Here is a 13,453-nt window from a genome sequence, read left to right as displayed (position 1 = left end):
GCCCGGGTGCGAGGTCCCTATCATCGCTGCTTGCAGCTTTAATTGAAGATTTATATCTCAAGATCACTTTGCTATTTATCACTTAGACAAAGTTGATACATGATAAATTTAGTACAAAACAACTAAATTAGTCCTTTTATAGTAGACAATAAAATATACTGCAAATGGGCATTGAAAAATATTGTGAAATGATGAAGACATCTCTTTTGTGCTTTATTTGTATACTTTAAAAGTTATATTCAGCTGTGAGCAATGTGAAATGAATGTGGAAAAAATACAACTGAAATGTTTTATCTTCTTGGACACATTTGGTTGGTGCATGAGCAGTGTTAATCAGTATTTTTTTACAATCTGATAAGCTTTATGTAATGATGTATTGGTGATGTTTTGTCACACAACCCCACCACAAAGTTGCTTAATGAAATCTTTTGTAACACTTGTGTGCAGGTTTAAAATAAGATTAGGACTTTTCATGCTTTTGTAATTGTTAGTTCTGTTACTTTTATTGTCTAAACACATATTATTCCAGCTTATGTTTTTAAATTTGGAAATGTAGAACAGCCCTAAATGAAAAAGGTTTTAAAAGCTAATTTTAAGGATGGCTTGAGAAAACTATTCCATTTCTAAACTATTTTCTCAGGTAAGATTTTTCTTTGTTTTTTGAAATACAGTGACAATAAACTCTGCATACAAAAGAAATCATGAATATTAGCACAGATATTTTTACCATCATTTATTTCGAAATGTGTCATACATTATGATATTCACTTTGCAACAAACATTTTAGCACTTAATATATCATGTTTAATAGTTTTACATACAGTTCAGTAAAGTTCCCCAAACTTGGTTACATAAGTCACAATGTAGGCATCATTGAAAACATACAGCAAATGATCTCTGGGGTTATAATTTATAGACTGAATATTTGTCTGCATCTTCTTGATGTGAATTCTCAAATCATAGCGCTCTTTATTGGTTTTAGTGTCATAGGAGTAAAAGATTTCCTCTGTTTCCTGATCCAGGTATCGAGTCGCATAAAGCACACCACACACCATGAAAGTGTTTGTGACGGTCCTTTTGTGAAGAGAAGTGGACCAAGTTTGGCCCAAAACAGGCGGGTTACTAGTCTCAACTTTACTGATCACCACATTTCCAAAGTTGCTAGTGGTTGCGTATATAACATAGACGCCTGATTCATCTGTGACAAAATCCATGTCTGTGTAGCTGTATGTTGTGCCGAGATGTGCGAATGGAAACTTGCTATTATAACCTGCATCATTGGGTAAAGCCACAGTACTGACAGATTGAGTAGTCAGGTTGAACTGACAGACAGAGTATGTGTTGTAGCAGTTATAGTAGAGAGCATTGCCATACATGACCATGTTTGGACCCTGAATTGTGTTTGTTGTAGGATTTGAGCTTGATATATATGTATCTGTTGGGTCTATACCTAAAATAATAGTACTCAAACTATTGTATTGCCTGATAAAATTTCCATATACATTACTACTTGACAGAACCACCAGCCAGTATTTGTTTTCATCTCCTGGAGCAGGATTTGCATCTCGACCCCAAGCACCAAAAGTGTAGGACGTTCCATACACTGTGAGCGAGTACGTTTTGGGTCCCGATACACCAACCAAATGACCCAGACCACAGTGACCTACAAAGAAAGATTCAGCAATGTTAGTTACTCTTTAGATAGGGAAGTCAATTAATGATTAACAAGTACAGTATACATACCTGGGGAAAGTGTAGGGGGTGGCATTGTACTATTAAGCACATTTTGGCACCAAACCAGTTCCTTCTTAATTAACTCATTCTCACGTTGTTTCACCATCGCCTGTGTGTGGTCCGACATCTCCAGCTCTTCCATCGTTTCTTGCATGTTTCGAAGCTGTTGAAATGAGGGGTTCAATTAGAATTAGATACAGTATAAGTGCACAAAATTCACAAAATAAAATCAAAGAAATAAGAATCAAATTTAAAATATTTTCTGAATTGCAAGTAATGATTTTTTATTGATCTGTCCCATTTTATTCAGATAAATATTTCATTTTGTTAAGTATAATTTATTAAAATGTAATTTATTGATTCTCTCTGTCATTTAAAAATACTTAGGACAGTTAGATCCATGACTGAAATAAACAGAAAGTAATTATATAATTATACAGATGAAAAAAGTGTTGTGTCATATAAGTTCACCTCTTCGGCAGCCTGTATACTGAGTTGCTGGTATGTGCTAGTTGTTTGGTTGAGTTCATCCAGAAGGTCTTGAATCTCGGCTATCTCTAATTCAATAATGCGCAAAGATACAGCTGCGTACAGATTTCCGTTGTCTTCTTTTTCCAGTATGGACACGCTGTCCACAAGCTGCCAGATGCTTAATGAAATCTTTTGTAACACTTGTGTGCAGGTTTAAAATAAGATTAGGACTTTTCATGCTTTTGTAATTGTTAGTTCTGTTACTTTTATTGTCTAAACACATATTATTCCAGCTTATGTTTTTAAATTTGGAAATGTAGAACAGCCCTAAATGAAAAAGGTTTTAAAAGCTAATTTTAAGGATGGCTTGAGAAAACTATTCCATTTCTAAACTATTTTCTCAGGTAAGATTTTTCTTTGTTTTTTGAAATAGAGTGACAATAAACTCTGCATACAAAAGAAATCATGAATATTAGCACAGATATTTTTACCATCATTTATTTCGAAATGTGTCATACATTATGATATTCACTTTGCAACAAACATTTTAGCACTTAATATATCATGTTTAATAGTTTTACATACAGTTCAGTAAAGTTCCCCAAACTTGGTTACATAAGTCACAATGTAGGCATCATTGAAAACATACAGCAAATGATCTCTGGGGTTATAATTTATAGACTGAATATTTGTCTGCATCTTCTTGATGTGAATTCTCAAATCATAGCGCTCTTTATTGGTTTTAGTGTCATAGGAGTAAAAGATTTCCTCTGTTTCCTGATCCAGGTATCGAGTCGCATAAAGCACACCACACACCATGAAAGTGTTTGTGACGGTCCTTTTGTGAAGAGAAGTGGACCAAGTTTGGCCCAAAACAGGCGGGTTACTAGTCTCAACTTTACTGATCACCACATTTCCAAAGTTGCTAGTGGTTGCGTATATAACATAGACGCCTGATTCATCTGTGACAAAATCCATGTCTGTGTAGCTGTATGTTGTGCCGAGATGTGCGAATGGAAACTTGCTATTATAACCTGCATCATTGGGTAAAGCCACAGTACTGACAGATTGAGTAGTCAGGTTGAACTGACAGACAGAGTATGTGTTGTAGCAGTTATAGTAGAGAGCATTGCCATACATGACCATGTTTGGACCCTGAATTGTGTTTGTTGTAGGATTTGAGCTTGATATATATGTATCTGTTGGGTCTATACCTAAAATAATAGTACTCAAACTATTGTATTGCCTGATAAAATTTCCATATACATTACTACTTGACAGAACCACCAGCCAGTATTTGTTTTCATCTCCTGGAGCAGGATTTGCATCTCGACCCCAAGCACCAAAAGTGTAGGACGTTCCATACACTGTGAGCGAGTACGTTTTGGGTCCCGATACACCAACCAAATGACCCAGACCACAGTGACCTACAAAGAAAGATTCAGCAATGTTAGTTACTCTTTAGATAGGGAAGTCAATTAATGATTAACAAGTACAGTATACATACCTGGGGAAAGTGTAGGGGGTGGCATTGTACTATTAAGCACATTTTGGCACCAAACCAGTTCCTTCTTAATTAACTCATTCTCACGTTGTTTCACCATCGCCTGTGTGTGGTCCGACATCTCCAGCTCTTCCATCGTTTCTTGCATGTTTCGAAGCTGTTGAAATGAGGGGTTCAATTAGAATTAGATACAGTATAAGTGCACAAAATTCACAAAATAAAATCAAAGAAATAAGAATCAAATTTAAAATATTTTCTGAATTGCAAGTAATGATTTTTTATTGATCTGTCCCATTTTATTCAGATAAATATTTCATTTTGTTAAGTATAATTTATTAAAATGTAATTTATTGATTCTCTCTGTCATTTAAAAATACTTAGGACAGTTAGATCCATGACTGAAATAAACAGAAAGTAATTATATAATTATACAGATGAAAAAAGTGTTGTGTCATATAAGTTCACCTCTTCGGCAGCCTGTATACTGAGTTGCTGGTATGTGCTAGTTGTTTGGTTGAGTTCATCCAGAAGGTCTTGAATCTCGGCTATCTCTAATTCAATAATGCGCAAAGATACAGCTGCGTACAGATTTCCGTTGTCTTCTTTTTCCAGTATGGACACGCTGTCCACAAGCTGCCAGATGCGGCGTTGCAGACCCAACACAAGCCTGTCGATCTCCGTTATCTAAACATAAGGTGAATTTTAATAAAAAATGCTAAAAAAAAAAAAAAATAGAAATAGTTAAAAAAATCTGATTTATTCAGAATTATGCAAAAACCATTTTTATTTTTCATTTTTATGTTTAAAATGCTTAAATATCACAGCAATGACTTTGTTTTTACCTTTTCTGAAGTGATGTTTTCAGTGCATTGTGAAGCAGTGAGCTCAACGTTGTCGAGTTTATATTCAGGGAAGTCAGGATCTGAGTTTTCCAGCTCACACACACAGTCCTTCCCTCTCGCTGACTGTAAAGATAAAAAAAAGCAGGAGTCAGGACTTCAGTAAAACAAGCAAAGTTACTCCTCTTTTTGATGAACATTGATTTGAAACATACATGTACATAATCTTAATTAAAGAGCAATTAAATGTTACCTGTATGAAAATCAGAAGAAATATGACCGTCAAAAAGAATCTTTTTGAGTGACTCATGTTTGAGGTCAGCATCCTGGTGTCTTGAGAATTATGAACAGCGTCGCATGACAGAGGCAGACATTTAAAGCCCAAACTCCAGGAGTGGTCTATTACTGTTTCTGCTGACATTAAAAAATCTTGAAAAATTGAGGAAGATAATCTTCCTGGTTCGGCTGATAATTTTAATGTAATTTTTGTTTAAAATTATACTTTACAGTAAGGTTAATTTACATTAGCTAATTTGAATGTGTTTTCTAACTTGAAAAAACAATGAACAATACAATATACACCTCATTGCATTACAATCAAATTCGGAAAAATTAGGGTTATTAGTTACCATAACTTTATTAGTTACTAATAACTTTAACTAGTTACTATTAGCTTTTAACAGTTAAAATTATTTTAAACAGTGCAAACATAGTTAACCTGTATTGACAGGAAACACAGAATTGTTGACGTACAAAATTGAAATATGATATGGTTCTAAGCATTCAGAGCCTTTGCTCGGTATTTAGTAGAAGCACCCTTTTGATAATACAACCATGAGCCTTTTTGGTAAAGAAGTTTGAAACAAGTTTTTCAAACCTAGATTGGGGGATCCTCTGCCATTCCTCCTTGCAGAGACTTTCATTTTGTCAGGATGGGTTTTAAACGTTGGTGGACAGCCTTTTTTAGGTCCAGAAATGCTCAATTGGGCTTAAGTCAGGGCTCTGGCTGGGCCATTCAAGAACAGTCATGAAGTTGTTATGAAGCCCCTCTGTTATTTTAGCTGTGTGCTTAGGGTCATTGTCTTGTTGGAAGGTAAACCTTCAGCCCAGTCTGAGGTCCTGAGCACTCATCTTTCCCTTGATTGCAACCAGTCGTCCTGCCATAAAGCCCAGACTGGTGGAGGGCTGCAGTGATGGTTGACATTCTACAATGTTCTTCCATCTCCAGAATGCATCTCTAGAGCTCACCTAACAGTGATCTTTGGGTTCTTCTTTACCTCTTTCTTTCTTTCTTTCTTTCTTTCTTTCTTTCTTTCTTTCTTTCTTTCTTTCTTTCTATCTATCTATCTATCTATCTATCTATCTATCTATCTATCTATCTATCTATCTATCTATCTATCTATCTATCTATCTATCTATCTATCTATCTATCTATCTATCTATCTATCTATCTGTTACCTTAATTAAACAATATCTTATTTCTAAGCTAACATGGATTGCATTCCGCTGTAGATACAATCCTGTTGTCAGTCAAATGCATCGACATCAGGTCTTGATTTTGACAGTAGATGAGCCAGTGTACTGTTCTAGTAACTAAATAACTCAGGATATTGGTTTATTTCGAGTCAGAGAGGGTATCCGGTATGTTAGTATTAAAGAAGCAAAATGTTTCATGACAACTTCGCTCAATTTAATAACAAGGCCGGAGACTTGCCTTTTTGCAATTTTTGTTAGTTTGAACTCATCGAAGAAAAGAAGTGGATTGTTGTTAAGTGTAGATTATCTGTAATTAAAACTTTTGACAACTGTAAGAAACACAACATAAAAAAACTAAACTGGATGGAAAGAACTACACCTGCACCCCACATTCAGCTAAACAACAAATGATTAATCATTTCACATTTTTCAGGTAAAACAATTACTTTGACTGAACAAAAATATTGTTATTGCATTTATTGTTGAGGAGGTGCAGCCATGAGGAGGTGCAGCCACTGTCTACTGTAAAAGCGACTAAATAATATAATAAGATTGTTTCTCTTTTGGGAAATGATTTACACTTTTCTTAAGGCCACACAAAGAAATGTATTCACTGTATAAAGCTTAAAGATGTATTTTGATTTGGGGATGTTTTTTATCATCTTACTGCTTTATAACATTTTGTTATCAAACATTTTAAAGGTTTAAAATCTGTTTTTGCCTTAATATAAATAATTTCAACTTAGTACTCTTAGGCTTTATCTCAATGGACAGTGAATTTACTATTAACTAATAACACAAAACATTTAAGGGTAGCTAACACATTATTTGACATGCTTTCCTTAATCTGTATATACAGCATGTATAGCTTTGGCGGTAGAAAGCTCAGATATTATCCTACATTTTCTAAATGAAAATGAAGGTGTAGCTTATATAGGTGGTTGTTAAATGCAGAGCTTCTCTGTAAAAAAAAAAAAAAAAAAACCTGCAAGTTCTGAAGGAGATCAAACGTCAGGCAGGCAAGGAAAAGTAACGCAAAAGTAACTCAAAAGTAATATAACACATTACTTTCCATAAACAAGTAAATAAGTAACACAATTGGTTACTTTTTTGGGGAAGTAATGCATATTGTAATGCATTACTTTCAAAAGTACACTGTAAAAAAAAACCTTAATTTTACAGAAAATATCCCTAAAATTTTGACAGTAATTTATTGTCATTTAAAATGATAAGTAGAACTTAGTAAAATGAAAAACAATCTCTCTAAATTCACAGTTTGACTTTCATTTTAGGTACTTTATCATTAAAGACAAATTACTGACATTTTTGTTTTTTATACAGGGAAATTACAGTATTATTTATACAGTATTTTTCAGTTATTTTAAATTATATTCAAAAATCCGTAAAAATTACAAACAATATCTGTAAATTAACAGCTTGATTGTTATTTTATGTATTATATAAGTAATGACAAATTACAGCAATTTGTCTGTTTTATACAATAAAATTGCCGTATTATTAACACACTGTTTTTTCCTGTTTTTTATGAAGTACATTTAAAATTACGTAAAATTAAAGTAATAAATTGTATAAACTGTGTGTGTGCAATCAGCAGAATCCGGAACAGGTGCATGTGAGCGCACTTAGTGTGTAACTTTATTGAACGGATTTGATCGTAACAATCTGGGAAAAGTCTGTAAAATAACAGTATTTTTCTGTAAAAATTTTAATGCAAATATCTGTAGATTTATTTTTTTTGCACTTTATTTCAACAAAGACATTTTACCGTAATTTTATAGTTTTTGTTTGGCAGCCATAGCTGCCAGTCATTTGACCTTTTTTTACTTTTTTGTTTTTTTGTTTTTTTTTACAGTATATCTTTCCCAACACTGTTGATGCGTGTGTGTATACAGTATGTAAATCTATGGACTATACAGTACAACATCCACTGATAAAGGTGTCCTGTGGTTTCTGGCACCAATTAAAAAGCATTTTTTAGTTACATGTATTATCCTGCCAAAAGAATAACTTTTTGACTCTTATTAAGCTTGTTATTAATTACAATATTATATTTAGGGCTACAGTTATTGATGCAGTTTGTAAAAGTGCAGTTGTCTGCAAAAATTTTAAGATGGTAAAACATTTTGGAACAACCTGTGGTTTAATTTCCTTGCATTTCTCAACAAATTTTCTTCCCGAATTAGTGATTTTAGACATATGTGCAATTTTCACATCCTCTTCCAAAGACCCATAAAACTACAAATTTGAATATCTAAAAAAATCATGTTAGTCACTGTGATAGAAGTGCAGACGCCTGCATAACGTTTACAATAGACTGGGGATGTAAAACTTTTAGGCAGAACTTTTGGTTGAAATTTCCTTCAGATCTCACGTAAATTCCTTCCCGAATTTCTGAAATTATTTATATGTGCAGTTTTCACATCCTCTTGGCTAGACCACTAAAATTGTACATTTAAATATCTAAAATTGCGAAATCTCCTGGTTTGTGTGGTGATTTAAAACAGACCTCTTGTCCTTCTGCACATTCGGTCATCATGTTCTTCAACCTGCTGCTCCTCACAGTCATTGTAAGTTTCTTCCATTCTGACATCCTCTCTGAAAAACACTGATAAGAGAATATGAAAGAACTTAAGTATTGCATGTATTATACAATAATCATATTGTTTTCTACATAAGGTGACTGTCGAGGCTCAAAGAGTTCCAGGTCTACAGAAGACTGATTCGTGTTTGTGTAAAATAAACAGCTCAATCTGGACTTTCCCTGCTGTTCAGTTCATGGAGGTCACAAGACAAGTGCAGGTCTGTGAGGAGATCTTAGATGAGTTTGAGGAGAAGGTGAGAAATCTGTTATGCTTCTTATGGCACTTGCAACTTCTGTTAACGGACAATAATGTTCAGATGTGTGTAATAAAGTTCGGACGATTTTTAAGAAGGTAAAATATGTTAATGTTCTGTCATGACTTCCAGGTGATAAACACAAATGCAGAACTGCCGATGATGGAAGCCACTCTTCAGAACATCACATCACGCCTGAAACCATTTGATTACCTTTATAAAAGTGGACTGTACAGCGCTCTTTACCTTCGCCAGCTGAACCAGGAGCTTGAAGAAATCCATCGATCTGTCAGTGAAACACACATGCAGAACCCCAAAAAAGAGACGCGTACTCTGCTCAGAGAGGTAACCTTTTTTTTATTCAGTCTTTTAAAGCAACCCCAAAATTAAAGGTGCTGTCAGAAATTATGAAAGTGAACAGTTTAATCATGACACCAACTGTATGTTGTCCTCAGTTAAATAAAACAAAGAAAGATGCCCAGAAAATGTACAAAGATGATTTCTTCAACCTGGAGAGTATGAAGAATAGGTTGCGTGACCTCAACAATCGTGCACAGACTTCCAAGACTATGCCAACTGATTTCAGAAGTAAGTACATTATTGGCTACTTGGGGCTGTATACGCCTGGCCACTTCATGTGTATACAGGATTAGACAAACTTTGTAAAAATACTGTGAATTAAACTGCACGACCCCAAAAGAAACAATGATAAAGAATAAGACTTGGCACACTATTGAACAAAAACTATTGATTTTATTTTGTTTGACATTTTGGCATTTATGAGAAAGAAAAAGCTTTGTTGTGGATGTGACATCTCTCCGTTATGGATGTGACATATGTAAAATGTCACTTGTGTGACTTTGGTAAATTAAATATAATTTTTGAAAAACATTGACAGAGAAATTTTTGTCAGTACTGTAAAATACAAGCATATACAAAAAACATAGAAGTATTTTAGTGAAAACTTAAATTTTTTATTGCAAGTTTGACATTTGCATGGAATTGCTCAGAAGTTTCTTCACCATTGAAAGTCAATGGGCAATTGTGGGGCACTCTTGCACCCCAGGAGCACAACTTATACCCCATTTTAAAATGTCACATGTTTCTAAGATTTTCTCTTTCAAAGTTATGATGCATCAAAGTTTTCTGTGTCAGTTTCTGGAAAGCCAAATGCCAAAATCATCTGGAAACAATATAGCGACTCGAGTCAGACTAGTCTAAAGGTCTGGCTGAAGTTTGGCGGTCATAACATTAAAAACCTGGGAGGAGAAGTACATTTTTGGCTGAGAAAAAGTAATATTAATACGTTTAAGTAGCATAACAGTAGGTTGGCTTTCTTAAGCCATAATAATAAGCATCATATACTGCCTATTTTAAGTGAGCTACTGTAAGTTAATTTTGCTCACACTTTATTTTAATGGTCTGTTTGTTGAATTTAAGTTACATTGCATCTAGATGCCAACCAATTCCCATTAGATTATAAGTAGACTGTTAGGATTGGGGTTAGGATTAGGGTTAGTGTAAGTTGATATGTACTTGCAATGTTTCTTATAGTCAGTTAAATGTCTGTTGAAGTCTGTTGAAACATGCCTCTTGTGACTGTCTGAAGCTACATATACTTTTGGGGTGCTTTCACACCTAGACTTTTGTTTCGAAAGCTGTCTCGTTTGTCCAGTTAGCGCGGTTCATTTGGCACATGTGAATCCAGCAATCGTGCTCGGATTCACGCCAAATCAATCGGTCCAAGATCGCTTGTATAAGGTTGTCTTGGCTTGATTGAAACAAACTCTGGTGCGAATCGATTGTACTGAGAAAGCGATACCATCCGAGCCGGCTATATCACAATGTATCATGGATATGTAATAGGCATTTATGGCTATATGAAGAGAGAGTTATGAGTAGGGCGGGAGGTCATTCCTACCTGTAAATATGCGTTTCATGTAAAAACCTATAACGCATAAGCCAACGGGTATGTATACGACTGATTTATATTTGGTGACATGTCTGTGGGTGTCACCATTCAAAATGAAAGCACGGCTTTTCGCTTATGATGTCTTTATTGCTCATCATCATAAATTAAAATAAGGACGCATGACAGCTAAGCGGGACTCTGCAAAATAAACCCTGAAACTCTGACCAATGTGAGAACAGTTTACTACCATGTGACTTGTTTAGCTCTTTTGGTCCATTTAAAACTGCCGTGAGAAAGCGAACCGCACCAAGAAAAAGAGCAACATTGTAGCAATGTTAATCCCTGTTTTGGAACAAATGAATTGATTCACTTGTGTGGAAGCACCCCTAGAGAACCTACTTGCTACTCAAATGCTATTTTCAGAATTATAAAACTCCACAATTATTGAAAGTACATTTTTGCAGGTTCTTGTCATCAGCGCATCATGACCAGAATAAGTTCTCCAGTTGTCACCAAGCTCAATTCCATCAGCAAGTCGTATATTTCTGGTGCCTGGGGCCGCGATGCTCTACTAACGGATAAGGAGCGTTATTGGGAACACTGTCTAGTGAGTGGACACAAGGATGGCCACACTATCAGAATGTACAACTCATATGAAGACTTCATGGCTAACAGGAACTACAAGGATGAACAGATTGCACCATCTTACAGCAGTAAAAATGCAGTTCGAGGTTCTGGCACTATACTCTACAACAATACCGTATATTATCAATGCTACGACAAAGCTGAAATCTGTAGCTTCGATATTACAAGTCAATCAACCAAGCGTATGAAATTGGATGGTGCCGGAATTGACAACAAATTCCCGTTCTGCTACTACAGCTGTCGTGATTGGACAGACATCGACCTGGAGGCTGACAGAGATGCAGTGTGGGTGATTTATGCCACTGAGGAGAATCATGGGAACATCATTTTGAGTCGCTTAGACCCGGTGGAGCTCAATATCACACACACATTTAAGACGCATCTCTTTAAGAGGTCAGTGAGCAGCACGTTTATGGTGTGTGGAGTCCTTTATGCAACACGTTATGTTAATACTTATCAAGAGGAAGTGTTTTATGCTTTCGATACAACCACTGGTCAAGAGATAAACTCTCTTTCTTTGCCTTTCGAGAAGGTTGCTGCTGGAATAGCCAATCTGAACTACAATCCTGTTGACAGGAGGCTTTACATGTATAATGATGGCTATCTGCTAGCATATAACACCTTCAACTGAGGGACTTTAATACGCAGCTAAAAAAAATAAGTATGTAGGGCTGTGAAGTTTATAGTTTTTTAGCCTAAACTGCAGCACATGTAAAATATCTCAAAATAAATAGTAGTTAATCAAAACCCTTATATTTTGTTGTTATGCGACTCTGAAGTGTTGAGTCAGACTAACTTTTGTCTATTTTTGTAATGTTTCATTAAAATAAATGTGCAAATGCAACACTTATGTGAATGTCTTTTATTAAATTTATTTTTTTAGCTTTTTTTTTTTTTTTCTAGCCACTGTACCAGATACTGGCAAAAAGACAAAATCCAATATCACCAGTCATGGCATTGTTGCAAATAAATGTATTAATTAGCTACATTAGAATATTACAAGAAATAAAATTAAGCACAACATCAATGGTATTGAATATTGGGTAATAATAATCAACCCTCAGCTTAGCCCTTGATTTATAACGGATTGCCACAGAATATTGAACTGCCAATTACTTTGGTGTATGTTTTATGCAGCGGATGCCTCGTTACTAATAATGTTGTTCAAATGTAAGCAACCATTTTTACAGTCTTTACATCTTTTAAAGTTAACCTTGAGGTTAAATTACAGCACTACCCAACAGAGGGCAGTATCAGCCCACGATACATTACAAAGAAAACCTACTGGATACATTATGAAATGGAAACACACTTCCAGTAAACAGCAATGTTGTTTTATATAATAGGATGCAAAAGTGTTTGCTATTAACTTTCAATCATTTTCTCTCTGTAACTGATGCTTAAGCTCAGTTGACTACATCTTGACGTTTTATTTTTCAAATTCAATCACCTTATGTTATGTAGCATTTTTATAAAATATAGGTCATTCATTATATATTGAAGTTACAATATCGGTTCCTGTCACTAATGGCTTAATGTACCTATAGGAGAAATGCTGAAACACTAAGGTGTTAACATGAAGATCACTGTAACATTGCAAAATACATCTCTTTTGCTCTTTGAATTTTTAGACACTTTACAGTGTAACTGTTGCTATAATTCATAAATAATATATCTGTAGACACTTAGTAGTGCAAAGGAGTAATTCACACATCAAACAGAAAATCTTTGTTATAATAAATCTGTAAATAATTTGCCTCATAATCCCACAACTATTTGTGCAATTTTTGTGACATCAATTGTTTATACAAATTTAAAGCAACCCTGCTTTTGTGGTCATACCGATTAGTCATCACCGTCATATTATAGTGTCAAGATATGGAACAGAAAACTACAATGAGACCATGGATGCTACAAAAAGTGTGCTAGGTTTATTGGAAGATCATCAAGAAGCACAAACAGAGAAGGTGAGTAAAAATTCAACTTAGAATATTTTACAATGATGACTTGAATATT

General features: G+C 34.8%; 2 protein-coding genes across 2 annotated transcripts; one reads left to right on the top strand and one right to left on the bottom strand.

Annotated features, from left to right (window-relative positions):
* Positions 1–662: 662 nt before the first annotated feature.
* LOC101883900 (olfactomedin-4-like) lies at positions 663–8,581 on the bottom strand. Its single transcript, XM_073943213.1, has 8 exons — positions 8,552–8,581; positions 4,552–4,674; positions 4,175–4,393; positions 3,797–3,866; positions 3,480–3,632; positions 2,206–2,405; positions 1,744–1,897; positions 663–1,663 (listed from the first exon to the last, which is right to left on the bottom strand). The coding sequence occupies exons 1-8, from the start codon at positions 8,579–8,581 to the stop codon at positions 825–827; spliced, it is 1,788 nt and encodes a 595-aa protein (XP_073799314.1). The 3' UTR covers positions 663–824.
* si:ch211-194m7.4 lies at positions 7,645–12,281 on the top strand. Its single transcript, XM_002666800.6, has 5 exons — positions 7,645–8,612; positions 8,722–8,880; positions 9,013–9,225; positions 9,336–9,468; positions 11,257–12,281. Exons 1-5 carry the CDS (start codon positions 8,580–8,582, stop codon positions 12,066–12,068), a joined length of 1,350 nt encoding a protein of 449 aa, XP_002666846.3. The 5' UTR covers positions 7,645–8,579; the 3' UTR covers positions 12,069–12,281.
* Positions 12,282–13,453: the final 1,172 nt, after the last annotated feature.

The sequence above is a fragment of the Danio rerio genome, chromosome 25 (assembly GCF_049306965.1).
Source record: "Danio rerio strain Tuebingen ecotype United States chromosome 25, GRCz12tu, whole genome shotgun sequence".
NCBI classification, from domain to species: Eukaryota; Metazoa; Chordata; class Actinopteri; order Cypriniformes; family Danionidae; genus Danio; species Danio rerio.
This window is presented reverse-complemented; position numbering and strand designations above follow the sequence as displayed.